The sequence below is a fragment of the Chaetodon trifascialis genome, chromosome 8 (assembly GCF_039877785.1).
Source record: "Chaetodon trifascialis isolate fChaTrf1 chromosome 8, fChaTrf1.hap1, whole genome shotgun sequence".
In the NCBI taxonomy this organism is placed as follows: Eukaryota; Metazoa; Chordata; class Actinopteri; order Chaetodontiformes; family Chaetodontidae; genus Chaetodon; species Chaetodon trifascialis.
In genome coordinates, this window is record NC_092063.1 from 2471288 (window position 1) to 2487759 (window position 16472).

The 16472-nt window shown below is 45.6% G+C and overlaps 1 protein-coding gene across 1 annotated transcript in view; it reads left to right on the top strand.

Moving 5' to 3' along the window:
- The first annotated feature begins 409 nt into the window (after positions 1-409).
- oprl1 (opiate receptor-like 1) overlaps positions 410-16472 on the top strand; it is a 77084-nt gene continuing 61021 nt past the window's right edge. Inside the window, exons 1-2 of the mRNA XM_070969415.1 lie at positions 410-612; positions 8137-8383. Of these exons, the coding sequence (XP_070825516.1) occupies positions 8175-8383 (209 nt within the window). The 5' untranslated portion in view covers positions 410-612; positions 8137-8174. The remainder of the gene's footprint in view (positions 613-8136; positions 8384-16472) is intronic.

Here is a 16472-nt window from a genome sequence, read left to right on the forward strand (position 1 = left end):
CGCGCGCGCACACACACACTCAGCAGTTCGCCTTCCCGATCCAAATGCGCATGCAGGATAGGTTACTACCGTGGAGATGGGGGGGGGGGGTGAGCAAGCGTTCATCGATCTGTCCGAGAGCGAGAGAGAGAGAGAGAGAGAGAGAGAGAGAGAGAGAGCGAGAGAGAGAGAGAGAGAGAGAGAGCGAGAGAGAGAGAGAGAGAGAGAGAGAGAGAGAGAGAGAGAGAGAAGAAAGAATGGAAGAAAGCAGATTGCTTGGCTGCATTTTCATCCCAGCAGACCCCTCCCCTCCTCCTCCCCCCACTCCCCCTCTCTCTCTGCCTGCCAGCTGATGCTGACTGGAGGTGAAGCGGTTTTACTCCCCCCTCGTCATCCCGGGGAAAACCTGGACGGACGGACGGACGGACGGACGGACGGACAGACTGACCGAGGTTTGGGGATTTTCGGCTGCTCCTCGGTGATGACAGCTGCAGGAATCTAAAGAAAACAAAGCCAAACCGAGAGAGGAAGCGGACAGAAGCCGACGGAGTGCACAGTAACGCAGGGGGAAACAACAACTTCCAGCGGTTGTGTCCTCGGGGCGGTCTGCGGGGAGCTGTTGCTACCAGAAAGGTATGTTGCCCGGCTGCTGCCACAATGCACGAACATTAACAACATGTGCTTACATTCGCAAACGTGCGCCCGTCTGCAGACACTGTGCACGCATCTGTCCTGGACCACCGCGGCGCGCGCTGCGTGTGAAAACGCGCCTCTGTCCGCCTGCAGCCCGTCGCTGTGTTTATGTGGAGCCGCTTTGGCTGAAACCTTCAAATAACGCACTGTATGGATGCTGATGCGCGTGGCGCGGCGCGTGCGTGCTGTGCCGTGCTTCAATTCGAAAGTGTTTGTGGTGCGATTACGTTTGCAGTGCGCGTGGTGCGTTTAAGTAACACTTGCTTCATCTCGTGGTGCGTTTGGGTGGCAGGTGGCACGAAAAAGAAATGTGGAAGTTTGGTGCGTTTAAGTGTGTTTATTTCAAACACCTGGTTGAGCTGCATCAGTGTAGTCACTGATGCAGCTCAACCAGGTGTCTACTGTGATCACATTCTGTGTGTGTGTGTGTGTGTGTGTGTGTGTGTGTGTGAGAGAGAGAGAGAGAGAGAGAGAGAGAGGTGTTACTACTGTGATAGTTTTCTGCACAGTTTTGGCATTAACACACCTCCATACTGATCTGCTGAAAACAGACTCAGGACCAGATTTCTGAGCCTCACACAGATCAGAGCAGTGAAGTCTCACTTTTTCGGACAGATTTGGAGATTTGGGAATATTAGTAAAGAATAGTGGACTTAATGGTGCATAATGAAACCTGCCTGTGTCCCTGAATTAGTGCCATAATTCGGCTTTATGCTCTCTTTCTTCCATCGATCTGCAGTACCTTTTAGATTCATCAAAAGCAACTTCTAAACAATATTAGCATGTGATACCAAAGAAATGCAGCAGGTCTGTCTCCACTGCAGCAACTTTATCTTGCAGTTTTAGTTTTAAATATTTAACCAAACAGCCATTCAGAAGCTTGATGAATTAAGTCATGCAGAATGATCTCTGCATGCTTATTAAAGGTGCAAGCATATTTGTGAATAGCACTGTGACATCATACTCATTAATGACTTGTAACTAATACCACATAAAAAAGGCCATAAACAGTTAGCTGGTCACATAGAGAAAGTATTATCTGTTGACAGAGTTCAGCAACAACACAGCAGTCAAATGATCAGCTCAGGGAGGGTGAATTTAGAGCTTAGAAAAAGGAGGCGGTCATACTCAATAAACTGTTTCCACAAGTATTATGATTAAAAACAGTGAACACACATTGACCTTTTGTCACTTTGAGGGAAACCGGATCAGATTAGAATTTGTCGTCAGGACTCATGAGACAGACCTGAAATCTGCAGCTAGAAAAAAAAGACTGGAAACGGAGATCTGTGGCGTTAAAGTTAAAATGCACTTCTGAAGTCTGGAAAAAGCACGGTGCACTGCTGTATAGCTCTGAGATGAATGTGTGACTGCAGGCTGACATGAGTCTCTCCTGAAGACCTTTGAAGGGAAATAACCTGCTGCTTAATTTAGGAGCAGAAAGTTTGCTGATGTCGCTGAATAATCGTCTTCTCATTGTGCTTATTTTTCGAGACTCACTGATCGGGCAGCATCTAAGAAGTCTATCATGCATATCAGCCTTTCACCTCTGTGATGGCTGGAGCTGCTTCTTTTTGGTGAGGTGATCTCAGATGGTTATGATGATGATAATGATGGTGATGATGATGCAACAGCAGGTTGTTGCCTTGCAGCTCAATGATTTCCTGTTGTAGGTTGTCACAAACATCAGCTGCTTCCGGTTCGCTCACCATTAAAACCTGCCTGCAGAACGCTGCTTCTGCTGCCTCTGCTGCTTGTTGGGCATCCAAACTCCACTGAAGAGCACTCACTTCATCCAAGCGCATTTGTCCTGCAGCTCATCCAGTTTAGCATGTTTGTAGCTGCAGTAGCTTTTCAGATCAGCAATTTGTCATCTTTATGTTTTGCTGACAGGCACCACGATGCATCAGTGTGATCGCAATGCAAGTGTTGCATTCAGGGACCACTTGTGTTTTCTTTCTTTATCACAGGTTTTTTGTATGTCTGAATTGCCTCGCGGGCCGGATCAAATGTTCTCGTGGGCCATGTGCATCGCACAGGCTGGAGGTTCCCCACCTCTGCTTGATGGTTTTCAACACTGATGAGCGAGTGCTGCTCAGTTTGCGTGCAGTGCTGCGAGATGCTAACTAACATGTTAATTGCTGTTTCCCACAGTAGAAACAGAGGCAGGGTAGGACAGTGCTGATGACGTAACAGAAACCGGGATTGTGCCTTTTTATGTAATTGGAACCATTTGGAGAGCCGTGAACGAGCTGAAGTGTTGACAATAAGCAGACTACATCTTAATCCACAGTTTGTCTGAGCTGTATGCTATTATTAATAACTGTTTGTATTATGTGTTTCCTTTGTGGAGATGCTATCTGAACCTGCAGGTATTAAGCACAAAGGATTGTTCTGCAACGCCTCGATCTCTCTGTGTATGTTCAGTCGGTGATGTTTAAACCTTGCGTGAACTCTTTCGTGTCCCCTTGTAACAAGTGTCTCACCCTGACCGTCCCTCTCTGGGGATTTTCTCAAGATACTTACTGTTGTTTTTGTTCCCATTCGTTTCTGTGGACATTCATCCTCAATGAGTCTCACTGAGGTTCTGTGAACTTTAACCACGCATGAAAAACACAACCCCCTCATTCATTTGAATGAGGCCAGTACGACAGCGCAGACCAGAACAACGCTGGTACTGTTGTGGCCAATCAAATGCATTCCATGATTCAAACATTTGAACAGTTTTCCACCTGTAACGGGATGTTCGATGTCTGCAGGTGCAGGCTGGTGCTTGAAGTCGTTTGCTGTAGCGGTCCAACAGCATCAGCATGACGTATTGTCCCATCTATTCACCAGTAAACTCATCAGTAAACTAAGCTAATTAATAAAGTAACAGAGGATACTAGCAAGCAAAGACCTGCTGATCAGATAATCATGACACACGTGTGGAGAAGTATTTCGATGAATTAAGTATAAATTCGACTTTGTTCAAACTTCAAGCTCACATTCGTGGTCGACTGCTTCGTAATGTGAACGTGTCTTGTTTACCTCCCAGTCGTCGTGATGAAAGATTGAATTGCCACCATCATTATTTGCCAGGGCTGGAAAATCCTGTCTGATAATGAGCCAAACCTCAGTGATCAAAATCATGCATGAGTTACTCAAACTGGAAGCCCTGGATCATATTTCATGTCTCAGCCGTACCTGAAAGAACACTCCTCCACCAGTAATGAAATACCACAATGAATCACCGCTGCTTGATTACACATGTCATCCTGTTGCATCCATGTAGTCACATTACTGGAATGACCCACATTTCCTTCTGACTTTTCAGGAAATCTGCTTAAACTTCACAACATTTGTGCGGACACATAATTAGCGATATGACTTCAGGGGAAACAGCATTTGAAGTGTACGAAACAGCTGCAGTAGCTTTACTTTCCTACATGCATCACGTGCCATTTCATGCACTGACTAATAAAATATGAGTCTCATTAGTGCTTCGCCGTCCTCTCACACGTAGTAGAAGTGGTCCAGCGGCCCACCCAGAAGGGCGCTGCAGCCATACATGGACACACACTTCAGGCTCTAAGTTTAACTGCTTATTCATCAAAGCTTAGGCAGCCAAAGTACACACACACACACACACACACACACACACACACACACACACTGCTGCTGCAGCAGAGCTCAAACCTGGAAAACTAAACCATATCTAGATGAAGATGGTGGATGTGGAGAGGGACGGAGGAAAGGGGAGATATTAGAGCATGTGCAATGTAACGCGTGCGTTTCGAGCCTGGCAGTAACCCTGGGAAATTCAGCAGTACAGCAGAGTTACTTCAACGCTTTGATTTGATGAATATTCATTGTCAGGCAGGGGGGGAGGGGGGAGCCTGGTTCATGGCAGCTTTCGACGTGTTGCTGCTGCAGCTCGCATGAAGGGGTGTTGCAGAGAAAGAGAGTATTGCCTTTGCAGCTGAAGCTTGATACAGCACATGTCTAAAAATGCATTAATAAGGATGTTCTGTGATTATGAAGACCATGGGCACTGCAGCCTGTCTCACGTAAGCCCCTCCATCCATCCACCCTGGATCTCAGCGTGTTCACAGCAGATTCACATCGTCTACAACAAGAGGAGATGCACTAGGCCAGTTTGGTGTAGTGTTGGTGTTGCAGTATGGAGGACAACATGAAGAACGGCAGTCCTCTGCGCCGCGACTTCGCAGTGCGATTGTTTGGAAGGCGAGATGATCCACGTTGGAAAGCCGCGTCGCCAGTGATGCCTACATCGTTACCGCAGCAGCCCGTGCAGATATGTTGGAGATGTCTGGACACAAATCCAATCTGATCCCAAGCAAAAGACAGTGTGGACAGTCTGTCTCGAAGATTTGATTTGAGAGACAAATCTGATTTGCCTGCACTCTGAATGCAGGCTTAGATTTGTTCAGCAATTCAAATAGACGTGGTGTTGAGCTCATTGACGGATGCCACCCGTCAGAGAAAGAGTCAACCAATCAGAGCTTAGGAGGTGGGAAGCTCTGACTAAATATTACATGTCCCCTCGCTTATACCAGACAAAAGCAGAGGAAATGATACGGCGCCTGCCTCTGGGTTTTAGCAAACTGTCCCTGTTGCTGGTTTATATCACAGACATCACTGGCGGCAGATTGAATCAGCTGCAGCTACTAAACGTTTATTCCATGACTGTGAGAATTAAAAGTCTGACTATTGTCTAATTAATATGCCACATGGCCACATGGCACAAGTGGTGACTGCTCCCCAGAGACGTGATCAGCTGATCACCTCAGGTCCATTTAAGAATCTGACAATTTAACTTCACGTCAGATCAATATTTTCATCTGATCAGCTTCGTAGTTCTCAGTCAGTGTTTGGAGTGAGGAGCTGGTGAAGTGCAGGAGGCTGCAGCTGCTCAGTCAACATGAAGGATGTAGTTACAGGTTGAACAGAAGGTGATGAGACGTCTTGGAGTTGTACTTGCAGGTCGTGTTGCTTTCATCAACAAAAATTATGACTAAATAACGTCGTCAACGAACCTTTATCACATGACCAAAACGAGACGAGACGCAGCGTAAATGCTGGTCATGTGACAATAACTATAATTAAATATATAATGTCAAATTTTTTAATGAATAAAAAGGAGACTAAATGTGGTTTACAAAATAAAAGCTCTGCTAAAATGTCTCTTCATTTTTGCTGACTAAAACGAGACAAAATATTCGAACGTTATTTCGTCTCGTTTAGTCGCGTTGTTCTTATTATTTTGCAGTATTTCTGTTTCCTGTGTCTCACTTCAGCGGCTGCATCAGGTCGCACTGCGCAGTCGCAGCGACGTCACTTCCTCCACCCCCGCTCACGGCGTTATTTAGAAGATGCAGCTGCGGTAGGTTAGCGTTAACGACAGACAGCTGATGCAGAGGACGGGAGCGATGGCCGGCCAGCCGGCTTTGCTTGGTAAAATAAATATGTTGTGCATTCAAATCAGAGCGTCTTCATGTCTGGAATGGATGTATTCTTCAGTCTATAAAGTAACAATAATATAACAATAAGACGGCCTTGTTTGAACTGTGAAATGGGTTTGACTAAAAGAAAACTTTGGTTTGGTCTATACTACGAGGTACTTAAACTATATTGACTGGCTTAAATAGAACAGCATTACTAAAAAGAGACTAAAATACAGTTTTCATTGACTCAAACTAGACGAAAACAGTCACGGATCGTTCTGACTAAAATGAGACTAACATGCTCAGACTTTCAGTCAACTAAAACTGAAAAGAGTATGAACGTGACTAAAACTAATAAAAACTAAAATGACAGCTTGACACTAAGACTAAGATTAAAACAGGCCGCCAAAAACAATACGACTTGCAGCTGCTGAAGGATTCGATAAGGGGTTCAAAAGGATTCAGATTCCATCAGTGGATCCGATACTGGATTCAATAAAAAGTGCTGCTGAACCTTTAAAGAAATAAATAAAGTGGAACAATGACACTGACCAGTTTGTGTTAATCACAATAGAAATAAAAGGAAACTGCAGACTCTAGAGTAGCTCAGCCCATCCTTAGCATAAGCTGTTTTCTAATTGGTGGTTGAAAATGTTTGTTTTGTGTTCTGCTTCAGATCAGTGTTTCTCTTATTCTCACTGCATTAACATCCATTAATATTCATGAAATACTGTCTCTCTGCCTCACAGTTCCCATCGTCTCTCTCTCTCACACATCTTGGCGTTAATATATTCCTCACGTGGCGGCGCATTAATAGTAAATTTGATGCTGTCAGTTCCTCCTTATTTTTTGCGACTGGTCTCTTCCTTTCAGCGTCCTTCATCCCTCCACTTCTCTCCTTCCTCCTCATCCTCATTCCCGCTTTTCCTTTACTCCTCAAGCCTCTTCCGTCCTTCCTCAATCTCTTTGTCCTTCGGTCCTTTCGCACTCTCCCTCATCATGTATTTCCTCCCTTCTTCCTCACCTCACCTCGCCCACTCCTCTTGTCTTTATTCTCCCCACCCCCTCCTGTCCGTGTCTTCTCCATCTGTCCTCCCTGCTTTATGTATCCACCCTACCACTGCTTCAAGCAACCTTTGTTTACATTCAGCGAAGCAGGCCATGAAGTCCTGGTCCTGGCTTGCGGGGGTTGGACTGAGCGTGCAAAGGCGACTTTCACACTGAAAATCAGAGGTGTTGGTTTCTCTAAACCATGACGATGATCTCTTTATAACTGCAAACACAAAAAACCTTAGATCTGAGAAACAATGCCACCGGTGTGCAGTGTAAGTCAAGATTATTACCATGACAACTAATATGTGAAATTCAAATCAACCCACACAGCGTGATGCTAAATTGTTTTGCAGAGCTGACATCTTTCTGCACACTGTCAGTCCCTCACGTCGTTGCTCGTTCGGCGGCTGCATTTTACTGCTGTACTGAGCCACCTCGAATGTATGTTGTCATAGACAACAGCTGCAGCTTAGCCTTCGAACGTCATGTTCTGCGAGGTAAAATGACTGTTTTCATCAAATGTTTGGTGACTGAAGAAAACGGCTTCCACTTTCAGTTGCTAACAGTTAATTTTATGTTCGTTTTTAATTCAAACTGTTCTTCTGGATCGAATACTCGAGCAGTTACTCACCACCAGGCTGAAAGGCAGCGTGTCACTGCCCTCTGTGGCTGAAAACCACAGCCAGCATCACTGATGGGTGTGGTCAGCAGTGGGCTCTGTTGCACCTGAAACCACGCCCAGTAGTGATGTCACAGGGTCACACCTTTACATCGCTGCAGTAAGGTGAGATTTTAAACCACTGGAGGTCGGCACGAACAAGATTTTCAGGGATGTTAAGTTACTCTCAGCATGTTCAAATGTTGGTTCAGATGGATTCAACCACAGTCTGTTTAGCCTCAGTGGCTTTATCATGATTTTACATCACAGTAGCATCCGGATCTAAACACCTCTTCCCTCTTCCAGGTGGGTGTAAGACTGCCTCCCCTCGCTCTCGGTCAGAGATGGAGTTCCCGGACGACTTCCTGTTGGCCGAGCTCAGTCACCTGCAGCTCTACAATGACTCGCTCTTCCAGAACAACTTCAGCAGTGCCTACAACGACACCGACGCCTTACTGCCAACGGGGGTGAAGGTCACCATCGTGGTCGTCTACATGATCGTCTGCGTCATCGGCCTGGTGGGAAACTTCCTGGTCATGTATGTCATCATAAGGTAAGAGCAGCATGAGCGTCTGCAGGGACAAAGTACATCGATTTTCTAGGACAAAGACCGAAACAGACCAGAGCCGAGAGCATCCTGTAAACAGGTCACAGTGATCGAACTTTGCTGCAATATATTTTCACTTGCTTTGAGTCTTTTAGGACCCAAACCTCCGCAGAGGATACTTTTGCTGAAAGCTTCGATTTCACTCTTGTTCAAAAGGATTTATATGAGATTTATCTGAGAGTCTCAACACATAAATAGTTGAGAAACCTCGACAGCTCAGACTTCCAGTCAGCCCTTCCTCTAAATCAAAGGATCTGTAGTCTGGAATGATGATGTGTCCACAGTTGCTATAGCAATCCACACTGAAAGGATGAAATCCGTACTTTAATAATGCATCTATAAATAATCCAGGCCAAACATGTAAAGAGGCTCCAACTTTTCATGTATTTTAGATGTTGAAGACAGTCCATCTGTCAGATGTTCAGTCACCGCAGCCTGTCCGTGGATCAAGCCTGAGAGAAAGCCATGCAGTGCCAGGATTGATAGTAATTTTTCTAAGCATTTTGTCAACTGAAACTGAATACCTCTGTACTCCAGGAATCTCTGATGGCACTTGACATTTGTAGACCAGACTGACCAAACTGATTCAGCCTGAACATTAGATCAGCTAATCAGAAATGATCATTATCAGCCGCCGCAGCGTGAAGGGCGTCAGGTGGCTTCTTCAGATTGTGTACGCATTTTCATAGAAAGCCTGGCAAGCGTCTGTGTCATGTGCACGTCTTTTTGCTGCCTTTCCTGTGTGTGTGTGTGTGTGTGGGCGTTTGCACGTATGCACACCGTATTCCCTGTGGATTTGATTGAAACAAGCGTAGGTGAACACATGCTGTTGTGTGAGCTAGTGTGTGTGTGCAGTTATGGCTGGCCCTGTGGGCAGCTGCTGTCTGCTCATGTATATCATGTTGAACCAGGAGTCTGCGTGTGTGTGTGTGTGTGTGTGTGTGTGTGTGTGTGTGTGTGTGTGTGTGTGTGTGTGTGTGTGTGTGTGTGTGTGTGTGTGTGTGCATGTGTGTGTGCGTGTGTGTGTGATTTTGCTGTTGTTGGGATACTAAGCTGTGCTTTCGCTCGGTAGCAAAAGCTCTGCTCGTGACAGACGTCACATCAAACCTCGCTTCTGATGTTCAAACTGGAAATGTTGTCAAGTGTCTCCATAAACTGTCCATCAGTGCATGAACAAACCTGTGGGTTGTGCTAACTTGCTAACTCATCGCTAAAAACGATGTATACTTGGCCAAGCATCCTCCAGATTTCAAAATAAATCTTGAGTTTTTACATGATTGGAAATTTCCAAAGTAAACACAGAAAGTCTTGTGAGGCTGTGGGTAGCGTTCCATTTAGCATGTGTTTGTGCTAGAAAAATAGCAGCAAACCAGTTAAACTGGTTCCTGCCTGCAAGTTTCCATTAATTGCTGCCACTGCATGATATGCCAGGCTGAAATAAAGTGGAATTCTCTTTTAATGCTGCAATGGGACCTGAAATGAAGAGAAAATAATAATAATATGTTGGGATTTCTGGCATGCGTGTGTATGTGTGACGCTGTGCTTCCATGTTGCCTCCATCATTAATAATTCATTCCATGTTACACCTGTTCACACACACACACACACACACACGCACACACACGCACACACACGCACACACACACACACACACACACACACACACACACACACACACACAGGTGTTGAATCACAGCTTTAGTCAACAAGCTTAACAGTGTCATCTCAGCTGTTGCCCTCAGTAAAGATGGCCGCCCTTGACAACTTGCCCTCATCGATGGCGTCAGGAGGCAGCAGCCTCCCTCCTTTGACTGTGTCAGGTTGGGTGAAAGGGCTGATCACACAAGATGGCCAACCGCAATGTTTGCCATCACCACGTTAGGCAGCGCAGCGTGCAGGCGTTTGCCCTCACTATCTCTAATCCAAAGATTCAGTGCTGAATTTCTGTGATGGGATTGGATACTCTGACTCACACAGCTCCACCTCCATGGCTTCCTGCGTGACATCGTCCCAAACACTTGATCCTGTCTTCAGGTTCTGTGCACATCAATCTGTGTATTTCTACTGCGTCTACTTCTTCTCTACGGCCAGTAGGTAAACATCGTAACAGGTGTGATTTAGACTTTTTATCATTTGCTGTCCTATGAAGCGTCTGCGTCTGGAAACAGGGCCGTCATTGATGCTCAGCGCAGTCGTCTGCAAGCTGCATGCAGTGTGTGAACCTGCTTATTTACCAGCAACTGATCAGTAAGCTGTAATTAATGTGCAGCTGATATGTTCCTCACTTTATCAAGTCTTCTAGGAGTGAGATTATTTATATCTAGATGTTTTCTACTGATTCAGATTCAGAAAACTTCATTGATCCCCACAAGGAAGTTGCTTTGTTGCAATACAAAATGCTCAAATTGCTAAGAGTGAAGATGCACAGTGTAGTAAAAAGGGAAGAGTTCTGCAGTGGAAGGAGGGACCTCCTGTGGTGTTCTGTGTGGTCCCTCTGAGTCTCTGGCTGACCAGCATGCAGAGGGTGGGAGACACTGTCCATGATGGAGAGGAGACTTGACAACAGCCTCCCTCTGTGGCTACGTGCAGAGAGTCCAGCTCCACCCCCAGGACAGAGCAGGCCTTCTGGATCGGTTTATTGACTCGGCTGGTGTCAGCCACCCACAGGCTCCTGCCCCAGCAGACCACAGCACAGAAAATGGCCACCACAGACTGAAGGACGGGAGTCTCTGCAGGAAAAAGAACCCGTCCACAAAACCATCCACCACTGCCTGGTACTGTAACACATCCTCCGCCCTGACGCAGCCGCCAACTGCAGAGTCATCAGACTTCTGCAGGTGGCCGGTCTCTGTGGCATACCTGAAGTCAGCGGTGTACAGGGTGAAGAGAAAAGGGACAGGACAGTCCCCTGTGGACACTGTCTTAACCATTCATACCTCAGAACTGGAACTGCTGCATTTACCTCCTTACTCGCTGCCTGTGTGAAATTGAGATATAAACTCCTTCAGCTCTCCTCATGATTTAGTGGAGTAGTGATTCAAAGAATAAACCAAACAGAGGACATGATATAATATTGAAACGGAGCACAGTATCACGTGATGAATCCAAATCACACACAGTCTGAGATAGATACGTACATTTCATATACGTCGCTCCACAGATGGATTACGCTGGCTGTCAGAGGCACCTTGAAAGCCTTGGAAAATGATATCAGACTCAGTGCAGGTCAGAGCATCAACCCAGTGCTTTGAATTTAAAAAAGGCCAATTACTTAAAGAACTAGGCCCAACGTGACTCTGCTGGGCTCGGCATTAAGGTGATTGTGGGTAATTACCTGGGATGGACTCCTATCTCATCCAGGAGGGGTGTAGCGGGTTCAGGAGCTCAAGTCCAATAACAGTGAGACGCCTGACCAGCTGACTTATTCATGTGGAGACAGAAAATAAGAAAAATAAGAGAAATGTAAGTGAGGTGTGTTTTCTCTGCGCACTCGATGTGACATTAGGATTCAATTTTTAAGATAGACTCTGAGTCACTCTGTTGAAACAGATGGGAAGAGGTGACATTTAACCCACACACACACACACACACACACACACACACACACACACACACACACACACACACACACACACACACACACACACACACACACACACACACACACACACATTTCGCTGCTGTGTTCACATAAAAAGGCTTCTTTGAAAATAAAAACTCCATCAGTTACTGTCTGCTGCCCAGAGATCATTGGAAAGCTCAGCTGAGGCGTCTTTGACTTCACTCAGGGCGTCTGGAGGGAATCTTGTAGTTTTAATACTGTTTGCTGCCGCCATCTTTGACGGTTACCAAAGCTGCAGAGTCTTGGTTTGTCCTGCAGGAGGAAGCTGAGCAGGCCAATCAAAGGGCAGCTAACTGACTGAGAGACTCATCAGTCAAGCAAATGCATCCCAATATACAGCCGTCATAAGCATTCATTTCTTCTTAATGGAGCAGTCATTTTAACACTTTAAACCCTCTTTGTGGATTTTCACGCATTAAAGTCACTAAAGGAGAACTGCTGCATAAAAAACAAAGAATTTTGTGGCTCCAGAGGGAGAAAAGTCTGATAAATTGCCCCAAGGGATGTCATTTGATGCAGTGTGAGTTGGGGCTTTTAATAATGCATCAATCAGGGGAGTGTGGAATGAGCTTCCCAGGCCTCTGCAGCCCACTCCTCATTTCTGCTTCAAGCTATGCGCTCAAGGTTAATTCATCAAAATAGTCTAATAAGACTTCAGCAGAAGTTAAAATTCTTCTCATTCAGACTGAAACAGCGTGGATAATACAGAGTAATAATCCTGAGAGTCGAACTTTTTTTTACTATCATGAGTCTGATGAACATTTTCATGCAGCTGATGGTCTCATCTGACTTCCAGATCATTTAATTTCTGCATGAGAGATGGTGATTTAGCTCTGAAAGCTCTGTTAGCTCAGCTAATGAGGAGCTTCGGAAATCCAGTTTCAGCCACAGAAAGTTTTATTCATTCGTTGATACCTCACAGACTTCGCTCTATCCTTTACGCTGAGCTGCTTCTGCAATTCTTCACATTCACAGCTACGAAAACGTAGTCACTCTTTAAGCCAGATGGAAAGATGTGACATTCAACCAACAAGCACACTCTGTTATTGTGATTTACTGTAAGATGTAGCTCTGGTGGTGTAGCTACATCAGATGGAGGAGTGAGGAAAGACAAAGTCAGGCTTGTGCTGCTGTCGTGTCAGGTGTGATGTGGGGAGGCAGACAGTGGGAGGCCGGCGAGGTGAGACAGCAGCAGAGAGACACAAAGAAAGACTGACAAAGAGGAACTGTTGGAAATGTCCAGTGGGTGGTTCACTTGGTAATTAAACTCCAGACGGAGATTTGAAATGTCTTCAAGGATTATGTCTCCTCCCTGTTGAAAAATTCGAAGGGAAAAGGCGAGCTGGAGGGAAGACACACCAACACAACGTACACAAAGTGCTGGTGGCTGCAGATACAGACACAGCAGCAAACCTTTACATCAGCACCAGGATGAAGATACCCGCTTGATTTGTCTGATTGGAGCCTCTAAGCTGAACTTTTAAATGCTTTCTCTGGATTTTACGAACCTACGCCACCAGCCAGCACACACCTCTGTGCACCTCCCAGCGTCGGTCTGGGGGCGTATTTGTCAGCAAATGCTGCTGAATGATCAAAGAAATATTACAGGAATATTATAGGAATACTACAGGCACAGTGTGTCTATATGATCCTCTCGCTGCTCAGTGACTACACTACTCTAAAGAGTATATAGGTCACACAGATTTATCCACACGCAGCACTGTTAGACTGCTGATATTTCAGGGCCGTGGTCGAGGTCATAGATCCTAACAAACCTCAGTCAGATCAAGGATCAATGAGTCAAACAGACCAGACTAACATACGCAACCAAACAAGCCCTCTGGCCATACACTCTCTCTGTTACTAGAGGATGGAGATCACAGGTTAACAAGGGGGGAGGCATTCAGGTCATTTTGTGACCAAGGGGGGTAGCATCCCTTATCAATTCACCTCCTGGGCTGGAGGACTTGAAGAAAGACAAATCTATCCATTAAACATTTATTGCTGTTGTGCGAAGGGATTCTCGCTCATGCATACATCTTCATCTGCAGCTGATTTGCAGTTTCACTCCATCTGTCTCTTCACTTTCCATCCGTGGAAACAGAATATATCCTGAGCCGCGTTCCGATAATTCCAGAGGATCCTGTTTACTGTAAGATGAGCTGAACGTTGTCCTCTGGCAGCAGCAACTGTCTGATGCTTAGGAAACCAGGTCACTCTAAAAGCAGTGCATCGCATGCAAACTGTATGCTCGCTCGCACATTTTAAACACAGTAAACCATGAACAAATATACGCAGCTGATATGTAGATATAGTAGACTTGAGTTGACTTTTGAGGGAAGGAGAAGAAAGAAAAAGTCCAGTTTCGTTGTTGATGGAGCAGCCAGAAATCATCATTTAAATGCCACAGATGACAACAGATGGAAAGCTGAGCGGCAGACAGCGGCTGTCCAATCCACCTCTTCCTTGTAAACAAAAGTGATAAAAGGAAGCAGGGAAAAGCAACTCAGCAGCGTTAATTGAGGTTGCATGTCTCCCGGGAAACTCTTCTCTCAGCGTCTTTTTGCTTTTTGTTTTGCCAGACATATTTTAGCACTTTTTTTTTTTCCTGACAGCGCTGCGAGCGTAGCGTGTTTTCAGCTCTCATGTGCTGTCAGAGAACAGCAGAGACAAGCAGCTTTAACTTCGGCAGCAGGGCGCCGCAGTGCAGATGTGTTGTCGGCTCACAGACAACAAGAGCCACGAGTAGGGATTTTTACGAGCATCTGTTTGCTGCTACATCCTGAATTCAGCCCGGAGACAGAGGACGGCAGGCTGAGGCTGTGTTCACATGGAGCAGGGGTGGTTTTATGAGGAGAAAGTGCTCAAGGAAAAGGTTTCTGTTTCCATAACAACGGACCGTTCCACATTGTACGTTGTCGGACACAATCGGCCCTTTGCTTTAGTTAGAGACGTCAAAATGCCATCAGTCTTTGGAGAAACATCAGGCCTGGAAAAAAGAAAAAAAAACACAGGCATGGTCAGATCTGAGGTGTCGTGTCAAGAGACCAACAGCAGGCTCAGGAAGGATTAGGTGAGTCTCCCACCTCTCAGGTGAAGCTGTCGAGATGACACAGTCCCTGCTGAACCACCAGTACAAAAGATGTTAGCAAACATCTGGTGAAAGTCAAGAGAACAAGCGGCTGTACGAACAAACTGAAGCAAGTCAGCTGCAGCTCTCACGCAGTGGCGTTGCTCGGGTCTCTTCGGGCTCCAAGCAAGAAATCCCTGTGGGCCCCCACCCCACCCATGCATGCTGCAAAAATTTGTTTTTTGCACACATAAATGCACAATTTCTGGGACATGTGAGATGAATCCTGAAAAAATAGATTTGTGGTTCTCAAAGTGAGGTCCAGGGACCAACAGAGCTCCCTGAAAGCCCAGGCCTATCAATAATCGTTGTTTTAAATAAGTGGCCGGGGGCTCCAAGCAACTGCCCGTCTTGCCTGTCCTCAAGCCCCGCCCTTGCTCTCACAGAAACATCCAATCACAGAGCTTGAAATTCTGCGCTCTGCTAACGGAGAGCTGAAGCCGACCTGTAGAGCTGAAACGATCAGCCCATTAATCAATCAGCAGAACAGTGTGCAGCTGCCTTCAGTGGTTCGTTAGTTCACTTTGTGCTTCAGCGTCGGATGAAGTCAGCGTCCTCAGCGTGCTGTGAAAATGCTCTGCATGTTTTACAGCTCTGACCCTCTGGCTCGCTTCTTCTCCATGAACCATGATTTCTGAGCAAAATCACAGAAATAATGCAAACATGCAGCCACAACATGAGCCTATAGTACTGTTAAATTATCTACAAGACTCTGAATATTTCATATTCCATATTTACCATCTAACAATTTAAATCCTAAAGACCAATGGAGGAGGTAAAGTCTGCTGCAAGGTGCAAAATAAGGATGTGGGAGTTGGATATTTTGACCATAGTTTATTTGCCATAACATTAATCTTACCAGTTTGCATCGATATCGCCATCATAGACACATAATAAGAATTCTAGCTCTGGCATTTGCTCTACTGTAATTTAATCATTCAAACCTAGTTTCCACTGTGACTGACGTTGAGGGTCTGTGATGGTCAGCGGTTTGAACATGTCCCTGTTTGAGCTTCTTCAATCTGCTGGTGTTTAAATATGAGCTTGCCTCTGAAGCACAGCTCTGGAGGAGTGTTTTGACATGTATCTTGTGCTTTTACAATTAAAAATGACACGTACAGTGTTTAGCTATGACAGCGCGATGAATGGCTGATTTTTGTGTAAAAAAAATGACACGTTAAAGTGCTTTAAGTATTTTTTTGAGAGCTTTAATTAAGTGGGTGTGAAGACAAAATACAAAATCAGGGAGACTGGATGTCATATTTAACGTCTTTTCCAAGTCT